This window comes from Oncorhynchus masou, chromosome 15, assembly GCF_036934945.1.
Source record: "Oncorhynchus masou masou isolate Uvic2021 chromosome 15, UVic_Omas_1.1, whole genome shotgun sequence".
In the NCBI taxonomy this organism is placed as follows: domain Eukaryota; kingdom Metazoa; phylum Chordata; class Actinopteri; order Salmoniformes; family Salmonidae; genus Oncorhynchus; species Oncorhynchus masou.
The window spans coordinates 50,652,460-50,664,768 of record NC_088226.1 but is presented as its reverse complement, the minus strand read 5'-3'; the positions used below and the strand labels follow the sequence as shown (position 1 = coordinate 50,664,768).

Below are 12,309 nucleotides of genomic sequence, written 5' to 3'. Positions count from 1 at the left end.
TTTTAGACATTGGTTCACCTATAACTTAGTTGGCCTATATTGTCAGTCTGCAAATGATAGGCCAACTGGATTGAGTCATGTGGGTAGGAGGCTAGTATTTTTTTTTTACAGCTGCAAAAACGAGTTTGTAGTTGCACAAAAACAGAAAAACAGAGAAAATATCCGAGACAGGTATGTAGAAACACGTGACTGTTCGTATACCTTTAGAGGCAGGATAGTGTTAAGTTAACCAACAATAGCTGTATAAACCTCCTTGGCGGTCGACAAAATACCCTTTGGAATTGACTCCCTTTATATCCAGACATTGTAAGTGTGTTTAAATCCAATAAAGATGGATGTTTTAGTTGATTTTTAGATAAATCCCAAAGGTGGTTAATGGTTAAAGAATGTTTTTGAGAGGGGTATCTTAGTCCATTTGTAGTGAATATCCACCAAGTAACGAGATAACGATGGCAGTAATTTAGTTGTAATTAGATATAACGTTTTGTCAGTTTCATTCCGATTCACACGAAATGACACAGGCTATGGTGGACGCAAGGTGAACAGAAAAAAACATATACTCCTTATGCCCCAAATGTCTGTTATAATCTTATGTAATTGTTGTATCGGGACAAAATATTCTACAGTTATTGTGTTCATTATCAAAATGATGTTGATTTTATAGGCTATTATTATTATTCATATTCATATTATTGTTGTTATTATTATTGTAATTGCCTAATTATATTATGATTAATAGGCTAAATGTATTATTTTAATGTTAGAAATGTTCATGATTATTATTGTAAACACTTGTTGTTAGTAATGGTGGTACGGGTTAGGGTAATAGCAGACATAAACCTGCCTACATGCTAGGTATTTTGTATTCAGATATTCCGAGATTCAGATGGTCGGCTGCTTGTACAATTTCGTTCAACCTGAGTGAAATAGGACTGCATGCTATTGTTTATCTGAACGCTTGGGACGCAGACCGAGCAAACTGTGCATTTCATTTTATGCTTGAAGAAAATTGGAAGCGAAGATTGAGTTCATCTAGCTTGAACTACGAACTCTCCGGAGGGAATATTTTATCCGAGAGCAGTCTCTCAAACGCGGAATTGAAATTAACACTGTCAGAAGGATTGTGCTTGGACTTCGAATACCTGTCAAGGCTCTCTGACAACAGGTCTTCATTACAGTCAGGTTACATCCTATTCATAGAGATCAGACACAAATATTGTGATTTTGTCCAATCAACAAATTGTAATTCAAATGCTGTTTTAGCATACACACCAACGATGCTTTTTGTATGCTATCGGCAACCAGATTCAATAACTCGTTTACCCTAAGAAATAGGACTTACTTTGCCTGAAGTTTTAGAGCAGAAAAAAGCATTTACCCACATGCAATTTATAGATAGCCTAATTGTGAAATCGTTGACAATACGAGGAAACTGATTCATTTCATATCTCTTTCATATCAGAGCAGGTAGGCTATGGATTCGACTGTACAGACTAGTTAGCCTATAGGCTAACGGTTGCTCAATGTCAAATTTCACGTCTCTGAAGAGTAGAGCAAAGTCTATCAAAGCATATTGTCATTTTCAATTGACCAACGTTTTACCCTTTCAGTTATACTGACAGAGAGACAATGCTATGAGCAAAGCAAGCCTGTATTTATTGATACTATCCTAAAGAAGGTCCCGCCTTTCTGGTGGCATTCTGTCTCGTCACTACTTCTTCCTTCTTCTTACCTGTTCTCACAAGCAGAATTCTTCCGCCCATTTGAGGCTAGTCCGAGGGTCCTATTGGTCCCGGGCGGTGCCCATGCTATGGTGACGTCACGGTTGCCCCTGCAGTGTGAATGAATCAAGCAGCCTGTATGATCACACCAAAAGAGCACAGCGAAATCCGGCAAGCACAGGACAATATTCCAGAATAATAAAACAAACCGGACTTTAACGGGACAGCTAGATCTACAAAAGGGTCCATACCCAGTTTCTATTTGATATATTCTACCCTTTTCACTAAATAGACGGGAGCTTCAGCCCACCGTGTATATGTGTGTGTTTATTCCCGGTTTTGGATCACAATGATGCAAAGTGCGGCTGTTCTACCAACAGAGAGTCCTGTGAAGGGTCTACCGGAGATACTCGGAGTGCCAATGCAACGTAAGGCTTTTCCATTTCCTTTTCTATTGATTATATCATAAGGACATTGGCAGGTGAGCTCTGAAATGCTGCAGAGCACTGCTGTAGAACAGATGCAGCGGCTAATTACACAGGGTTGAGGGACAGACAGGCTAATGAAGACAGTGATATGTATTCATACTATTGTGGCTCTTACACCACTGACTCATATTACGTGTGTTTTATATTATTATTTGAAGTGAGGATATTAGTTCCATCTCATTTTGATCTTCTAGTCCTCATATGGAATTTTGTGGAATGCTGTATAGATAGAGATTCTTTATCACAAGTATGTATTGTTTAAACTGCTCACAGTGTTGTTTATAAACTCCAGCCCTTTGCACGAGTTGTACGTGCGGGTTTTACTCTATTTTAGAAGCCCCATGTGCATGGGCCTAGGTTTTGACGTGCATAATACTTTACTCATCAAGACATAGACACACTTTAAGATATTGTTTTACATTTCTTATTAGCACAGGAATATTTATATTTTCTACCTCCAGCGCGTTTTGTATTCTATTCCCTCGAGCTGTATGAGAGGGTTGCCTCTGGTTTACAATCAGAGACATGCTAGACAGCTGTTTATTTGCAAACGAGTCTGGCCACGTACGAGAGATCAGACGTTGTCATCACCTACTCTCTTTACCCAGCTGGTTTGACTGACAGCTATTACTGAGTCATATCTGAATGATTCAGGCTATATATGTTAATGTATGCTTTAATGTTTCTGTTATAGCTGTGTTTTTGCACTATTATAGGCTACATAATTGTACAATTATGTCTGTCTTATTATTGTTTGACACATACATGATATTATAGCCTACTAAAACAGGTGGTTTTATCGTCATTTCTATTAAAACATGAAAAACATTAAATATTTCACTATATAGTGTGTGCAATAACTAGCCTACCTCAGCATCAAAGCAAAGAATTGCGTATCTTCGCATCTGCTCTTTATCGTCGTCATGTTAATCTTCAGGCCTATATAATCTGACCATGCTATCAAGATAGAACTGGGATAGGATAAATTCCTGACCTAATTATTCATGTGCGAGCCACCGAAATGTACAGATGGACCTATTATGGTTTTACCTCTAATGTTGCTCTTAATCCACAATGAAATACTCCTTTATATCGCAGATCCAAACGAGCCATTGCTTCTTTCAGCGCTGGAGAGTACAAGCATATATGTATATGTTCAAAATCTAGACTAATTTCTTACGATTTAGTACATGATTGTATTCAGTTTTTTATAGCGTGCACAACAGTTAACCCATTTAACTAATTTAAAAGAGAGACTGTCAAAAACTGTCTCTTGTATTAGTTAATACGACCTTCATTTAGGCTACCATACAGTATTGATAAAGGTAGTGAAACATAATGCATAATGCACAAAGTGAAACAACGCAGAATTGTGAAATATAATTTGTTTAACCTGTACAAATAGCCTGTATATTGGCGGCGTATGCTCTTTAATTTTGTTAATCGAGGGAGATTAAAAGATTGGGTAAAGATCTTGCCACTCAACCCCCCTTGGTGCATACATGCTGGATTTAATACCGGATTACTCTACGAATAAAACTATTTTAGTATTATGTATCTAAACATTATTATCATGATGAATATGGCTGTTCGCATGCTCTTACGAATAAGGGTAATTATTCTTAAACGGTTTTTGGCACAAAGCCCCAAGAAGAAGAAGATTACTTCCTGAATAGAGTTTACAGTCTGCTTGCTTTGAAGTGTAGGTCATGCAATCTACAAAACATATCAACTATAGGCCTATGAGCTCCATATGCTATGAGCTCGTTCCCTAATACTATAGGCTTCGTATAAAGGTGTTACAGTACAGTCATTCCGATGCTGTAGCTAATAAGCACATGACTTGGTTGATATGAAACACTTTTTAAGTCCTGTTAAAAAATGTAAAAAATAGTATCCCTATCAGACTGGTGAGAAATTAACATCTATCGAACTACAGCCGCCTAAAAGAGGAAAGGAAGCGTGTAGGATCACATTTTCTTAGATTTGAGGACCCATCTTGAAGCACACCAGAGATCTTAAGTGGTATAATCGTGTGATTTATAAGTCAAGCAGAGAGAGAGAGAGAGAGAGAGAGAGGGGAAGTGTAGAGGCTATTAGACATCGAGCGTGAATAGGCCTACTGCCAAGATTGGCTGCATGCTGGAGGCCCTTGAGCTATCATTTCAGCACCACCACTGCCGCCAAAATCGAATGAACAAAAGCACCACAAATCAGAGGAATTATTTCATATTTTGTGGATGTAAAATACACCTATCTTTAATTCAGTTTTGTATTAACTCGTATTGAAAATACATGTACTCCATAGTTATCGTATTGTATTGTGAAGTTGATTGGGAAATATCTGTTATGCAAATGACTGTAGGCATAATGCCACATCACAATAGTAAAAATACAAGATATTGAGCTTTGCAGCATCTTTTCATTTACTTGGGCCTACACCTTTGTAAGTGTAATGTAAAACGTATCCCTCTATTCGTTGTGTATGCGGCTTATGTATGAATGTTGCTGATTGAGCAGCCTTCTAGAAACAATAAATATAAAAATTGTACTCCTCCAAAATGTCTCCCAACGTACAGAATGAAGAAGCACATGTAGTATTACTTCTCGTGACCTCTAAAGCGCACGTTTAAACAACTTGGTATGGGTGTGATTAGATTAATGATTAGACAGTGTGATTTCATGTGTCATTTATTTAAAACAACAACTAGTTTGGGATAGGCTAATGGCAGACCTTAGATACAGTGAAAATATTAAACTCCTCGAGCACAGAAAAAAAATCACCTGGATAATGATTTTGCGCACAGAATGCTGCTTATCCCTATTGCATCAATTTGAATGAGTTTGAGGGGTCCGTTCTAATTACGATCTCCTTATGTTCTTGCCACTATTCTAATATATTGAAAATACTATTTTTTTAATGAGATGCCTCTTCACCTGGCCATTGTTCACATGGTTAACATAAGCTACCAATACAGGGAAATTACTTCCCGAGGTTTCATATTTATATCAAAGGAAAAAAATAAGGCTGTATAATAATAATATGTATTGTTATATCACATTGTAATATTTATCTCCATATATATTTATAAATCTAATAATACATCTGATTTTTTTTTTTTTTTTTGCATAGCCTAATCTTATCACAGCAATAGTGACGCTGTTCTGGTGATGTTGATGGTGACAATTAATGGTGTATTGTGGTGATAATGGTGTATGGATTTTAATACTATTAGTGCTCCTACTTATAACCTAGTTTTCTTCATTCATGCCATTATTACTCGGTTTAAGATAAGAAAAATCGAATCAGTGGGGTCCAATCAAGTCCACTTCAAGGCTAAATATTGTGTCACTGGCACAGGCACTTGATTTAAAAAAGCAGAGTAAAGGAATGGGATCAATCTCAATCTCAAATCGAATGAATGTCATGGTGACACAATTTACTCTGTCAGACTATGTTTTTATCGAGGTCGAATATAATGATGAGGAATTGCATTACTGTTTTATTTAAAAAAAAATTAACATAATTTTACCCGGCTCTGATCTTGTAAACCGGCCTCGGCAATGTTCTGCTCACCTGTCTCCTTGCAGTATTCCAGGACCAGGATATTGTCTTAACGCATGCTGTGTATTCTATCTCTCTCTCTCCCTCCAGAAATCCCCCAGTGTGCGGGCTGTAGTCAACACATCCTCGACAAGTTCATCCTGAAGGTGCTGGACCGCCACTGGCACTCCAAGTGCCTCAAGTGCGCCGATTGTCAAGCGTTGCTGGCAGACAAGTGTTTCTCGCGGGCGGGAAATGTGTACTGCAAAGAGGACTTTTTCAAGTGAGTATAACTTCATTTATAAACGTATTGAATGGGAATTTCGAACATTTGATTATAGCAAGCTTAATGGAATTATATGTAAAAGTAATGTACTTTTAAGCAAAGCTAGCATTATATTTAATTGCCTACATTCAAGTGAGCTAAAAAATGCCAACATGATTGCACTGGCATTGACTTGTGAAATCACTCAAATCATCATACAATTATCAAAATTAGCCTATCCTATAGCCAAATTTAATTGATTGCACAAAACAAACCATTTTACGTGATTTGGCATTACAAACCAAATAGTGTTGTAGGCCTACGCAAATCCATGACTCTTGCATTTAACATGCGACTCACATAGATCTACACATAACACAACATAGGCCTATAATTAACAGACTATGAGACTAGAACAGAATGCCATGATATAACAGTAATATTCACAATGGGCATCCATAGCTTAAAGAGGTCTCCAACCTTTTCTTTGTCGAGATCACTTTATGATTCAAAATGCAAGCCGTGTGCAATTCTCTGCTGGGCACGGGAGATCAAGTGCTCCTACAATATATTGTGTGATACCAATTACATTATCAATAGCATATAGGGCCTAAGTATAGTGCATGGGCGGAGAACACAGGGCAAAGTTCTACTTGCAATTCAATTAAATTCCTAAAAATGACTGGAAATAACCATTGCTTCGTGCATTTGCCTATTTTCATATATAATAAGAGAGGTCTGTTTTTCTCAATGTAGTCCTACCCCTTATTATAAATAACGTAGTTCCTTATATTTCAAAACGCGAGTCTCAAGCGAGGCTACCTGATATCACTGGCAATGGGTCAGTTGTTGTAGCCAATTACTTGTGAGGTACATCAGAGCATAAATTGAAATAACTCGTTTTTTTTATTTCACTGGACTGATGGTGACGTCTCATCGGCGGGTGGGAGAGAGTGCGAGTCGAAGTGGAGAAGCGTTTTTCATGATTTCTAAAAGTGTTGAATAAAAACAGCGCTCGATTAGATCAATGCAATCAATGACTGATATAGAGGGGGACTGGAGGCCCTTCATGTCGAAAACACTGATATCACATAACTTGGCAAATGCTTCAACATCCTCTTCTATACACGGTCTCTTGATTTTTTTTTAGCTTTGTTTGGCCATTTTACTTGAGTCTTAGCTAGCTAGCTAACGATGAGCAGCCTGCGGTGAGTAGCCTACACAGCGATAGCTGCTGTTTACTTCACATGGTATCCGTGCGAAATGACACGTGCCAGAACCACCCATTATTTTGAATTATTATTTGTTTTATTCGTTTTTCATTCTTTTTTTTCAGGTAAATAATCAAGCATAATTCAAATTAATTACATAGGTCTAAATAAAATGTATTTTACGCATAGCACTCGATTTTATGTAAGATGTCCTTGAGTGTCCTGAAGGCATCTGCCAAATAAAATGTATTATTATTATTGTCTATATATCCCTTTCGTTTTCCCACCCCGTACTGCGTACTATGAATTTCATCTGATGGCGTATGTATGTTTAGACCTGGATTGAAATAGGTGCCGGTACTCATTTTAGGTGAAGGTACCATTTATATTTAGGTGCAGGAACTCCTCAATTCTTTTGAGCTAATATTCTATAGGAGGTGCAGGAACTCGAGAAGAAGAAAAATTGAGGTGCCAGTACTCAGTTCCAGTGAGCTCCTGCCCAAGTCAAGTACTGTGATTAGGTAAAAAGACAAATAATGTTCTGTTTGAAACACTGACAATCGGATTGGGTGGGCTTGGCATGCGCCCACCCAGGTACACCTGTGGCTATGCCCCTGGTCAGTGAGGACTTTCCTCTTTTCATAGTTAACTTTCATAATGTTAGAGAAAAGGCTTGTGTCAAGACTTAGTGACATGATCAACACAATGAGGTTAATCAAGCTGAACATCCTACAACATCCTCCTGCCTTTCTGGCCATGTTGAATACTTATGCTGGATAAGACAGAACACATAACACTCAAACTTTCAACTCCAAAGACACTCTATACAAATTCAATTTATTACTGCTCTACCAGCCCGAGCTGGACACACAAAACAGCAACTTTGAATTTCTTCTCTTCCCTCTTTCTCCCCCTTTTGCTTCCATCTTTTTACGATTGAATTTCTGAGGCATTAAAGAAGAAAATTAAGTTTGACTTTTATCCAAAACAGGATCCGTACAGGCTTTTACTAAATCATGTTTGAGAGGTTTTAATGTCAGAAGCTTCAATGAGACCTAAAAAGCGTGCAAGTCAGAGAGTGGAGGCTAACTTTATTAGGTGGCCCTGGGGACAATAGGGGTGATTTTTTTAAATGTTAAAACTGCAGTGGTGCTGTGCACTAGAGGGACGGGAGAGAGGAAGAGGAGAGGGAGGATGAGGATGGGAATGGGGCTGAGGCGGGGGCTTGGAACTGGAGTATAGTGCTGGATTCCCAGCAGTGATGAAGAAACTTCACCTTGGTCTGAAGGAAGGGTTTATTTCTCTGTATAGGCTGTGTGATTTACAGCCCCTCCTGAGTCGGTGCTTTATTGGTTCTCTTCAGTGTGTTTACTCAGAGCTCTCTCTATTGGATCTCTCAGCCCCCACTATACCACTACATTGATCCATGCCATTTGTCAACCTGAGGACCAGCTTACCACCAACACAAATGCATTCCACCACTGATGCTTTCCCCCTCTACAACTTATACAGCTATTAATACTATTATTAGTGTAAATAGAGGCGAAAACGATGCATGCTATGTCATAACTATGATATAGACCTTCTTTGTTATCATCCGCCTCTGTCTGAGCTGACTAGGGCTGGATCTACCTGTTCTGGATGGGGTTTGAGTATCTGACGGCAGGTGTGTATGTGTGTGTGTTTACTTGCAGGCGGTTTGGAACAAAGTGTGCATCATGCCAACAGGGGATACCGCCGACCCAGGTGGTGCGGAAGGCCCAGGACTTTGTGTACCACCTGCACTGCTTCGCCTGTGTCATGTGCAGCCGGCAGCTGGCCACTGGGGATGAGTTCTACCTCATGGAAGACGGCAGGCTGGTGTGCAAGGAGGACTACGAGACGGCCAAACAGAATGGTAGGTGTCTGACTGGGTCATCCTCCTATTGCTTTGGCCACTGTTTTGTGTGAGTAATATTTTGTGTGAATAATTCAGTCTTGTCTCCTTGGTAACCTGTTCTATTTAGAACATTCTCACCAAATAGACTTGAGACTAGCAGCCTCAAGCTGGTTCACCCGTGTGGCATGGTGCTCTAAATCTCTGATGGCTTCTGCATGGGAGCTGTGGAGAAAGGTGCAGGAATTAGGAGACAGTTAGTTCAGCAGACAGCAAGGTGCAGTTAACCAACCTGGATTCACGGGTAGATGTAACATAATCAACGAAAATCTGTGAGACTCAAATTAGTATGATATGTTATCTTTGGAATGGTATGTATTCATTTGTAGATTTTCATCATCCATTTCAAATGATATGTTACGAATTACAATTTGTATGTTAGGAATGACAATTTGTATGGTATGTTACGAAATACAATTTGTATGATATGTTACGTATTACAATTTGTATAATATGTTACCATACTGTTGCCATACTTTTGATATGTTATGAATTCCAATTTGTTGTGGCTAACATTAGCTAAGTGGCTAATGCTAACGTTAGCTAGGTGGCTAACGTTAGCTAGGTGGCTAACGTTAGCTAGGTGGCTAACGTTAGCTATGCTAGGTGTAGCTAAAAAGTAGTAAGTAGTTGCAAAGTTGTCTGTGTTGTCTGTGATAGTTGTCTGTGATAAGATTTGAAAACGCATCCTTTGGGTTGCTAGACGTTCGCGTTATACGCCTACCCATTCACCTTGAACGAACAATCCTTTCATTTTTGCCTTAATTAAGTAACCTTCTGTCTTATATAACCATACCAAACATAACATATCATACTAATTTGAGTGTCCCATATTTTTATTTACTATGTAACGTCAAGTCTATGAGACCAGCCTGCATTAACTCCTTTATGTACAATAATACTGAAGAATTGAGAGATCACAAGAGGCAGGGGGATAGTGAAGAGGGGGTCCCAGTGGGTGTCTCTCAATGTCCTGCCTGGGCATTAAATCTCCAGTTCTATGACCTTTTATGGATCTGATTTTGAAAGCTCTGCCTGTGTATTTATGGAGATTTACATGGCCTGCTGATTGTTTATCTTAAGTGATGCAATGCACTTTTACGGTGGGCCACCAATAACTCCCTTCTTCTGGAATTCTCCTGGGAGATTTATGTCCCTTACAGCTAGAGTTGGACAGTTTCAGAAGGGTATCAACTTGCCATACATGGCACCACAGTCCATTCAAGCAAGTTCTTCACCTGTATTTACTAGTCGATATACAAAATCAAAAACCCACAGGTTAATTACAATAAAAAATGTTAGTCACAAATATAGCTAAATATCTAAAGGGTATTTTATAATCCTTGCATGTCTTTCTCAGATGATTCAGAGGCAGGTGCAAAGCGACCACGAACCACCATCACAGCCAAACAGCTGGAGACCCTTAAAATCGCCTACAAGAACTCTCCCAAGCCAGCGCGCCACGTCCGCGAGCAGCTCTCCTCAGAGACGGGGCTGGACATGAGAGTAGTGCAGGTGTGTGCCTCACAACAGGATCTCTATTACCAAGCGGAGCAATTTTCTAGTTTGGACTAGTTTAAGAAAACATCCTAGTGATAATATGTAGATATGAACACAAATTAGAAGAGTAAAACCTCTCTTCTGTATTTACTGAGAAATGTCTCTCATCCCCCAATGGCAGGTGTGGTTCCAGAATCGTCGTGCAAAAGAGAAGCGTCTGAAGAAGGACGCAGGGCGGCACCGTTGGGGTCAGTTTTACAAAAGTGTCAAACGTAACCGAGGGGGCAACAAGGTGGAGAAGGAGAGTTCAGCAGATGATGCGGGACTGAGCGACAGTGAGCTCAGCTTCAGAGGTCAGTATGGCTAACCCAACCCCAAACCTCTTTCTTCTCTCTCTCTCTCTCTCTCTTCCTCAACTCCTCCTCCTCTTCTTGTCTTCCTTTTCCACATATCTCCATGGGAGCCTACATGAAATGAGAAGTGTTGGCCATGCAAATTACATTTTACACATCCCCATGTTTTTATGGTTATTTGATGTTTGTGAGCCCGTTTTGGGGACTCATAAAAGTCTCAAGCCACTTTTAAAAGGAGGCTGTTTTTACGAGAAATGAAAACACCGTAGCAGAAACTCTATAAAGTAGGTGAAGCTTTTAGTCAATTAGAAGGAAAGTGCTCTGGGGCATTGTTGTTATTGAAACAGCACTGGAGGGACTGTCGGAGACAAATATTTTGTATTGCATGAACAGACCCCCTTTGTTTGAGCTTAAGATACATCATGACTCTGTCGTCTCTTACTAAGCGCTGGGGGAACACTATTAAGTACTACACACCTATGCCATTTACCTAGATGAAATCCAGATTATGTTGCCTCAATAAAATGGTTTCATAAAGGCACTTAATTCTATTTAAAGATAACAGCTGTATAATGTTGCTATAGTTGATGACAACTCCATAGAAGTGTTAAAACACCACTGTGTGGCTAATTGATAGTTGCTAACTCCCTCCTCTCTTCCACCAGACGACCAGATCCTGTCAGACCTGGGCCACACCAACGGTCTGTATGGGAGTGTGGGCGACGTGGCCAACGGAGGCTTGTTGAACGGAGGCTTCTCTCTGGACGCTGCTGGACAACCCTATCATGACATTCGGCCGGGCAGTCCCTACGGCCTCCCCCAGTCACCGTCGTCCATCGCCTCGCTGTCCGGCCACACCCCACTGCTCAACAACCTGGGCTTCACCATGGACAGCATCATGATCCAGGGGGGGCAGGGTGGCGTGGGACAGGCTCTCAGGGCCATGGCAGGAGGCCCCACCTCTGACCTCTCCACAGGGAGCAGCACGGGCTACCCAGACTTCCCCACCAGCCCTGCCTCATGGCTGGACGAGATGGACCACTCCCAGTTCTGAGCTCCACCATGAACACAGCAGACTGACTGGGGAACAGAGACAGACAAAGCAGGCTTTTTACATTTCTATTTCCCTGAAACTTGATATAGTTTGTTGTCCAATAATGGATGTGGAAGTGGTAGACATGCTACACGTCAGCTACCCTCCCACCACAACAGAGTAAAGGAAGTATGGAGACCCACCACTGACCAGAGCAGAGCAGTGGCGCCACACAGAACAGAATGGAAGGACGAAACA

At 40.2% G+C, this 12,309-nt stretch overlaps 1 protein-coding gene across 1 annotated transcript; it reads left to right on the top strand.

Annotated features, from left to right (window-relative positions):
- Positions 1-2,070: 2,070 nt before the first annotated feature.
- On the top strand, positions 2,071-12,072 carry LOC135555124 (LIM/homeobox protein Lhx4-like). Its single transcript, XM_064987482.1, has 6 exons — positions 2,071-2,149; positions 5,865-6,036; positions 8,924-9,126; positions 10,526-10,680; positions 10,847-11,018; positions 11,684-12,072. The coding sequence occupies exons 1-6, from the start codon at positions 2,071-2,073 to the stop codon at positions 12,070-12,072; spliced, it is 1,170 nt and encodes a 389-aa protein (XP_064843554.1).
- Positions 12,073-12,309: the final 237 nt, after the last annotated feature.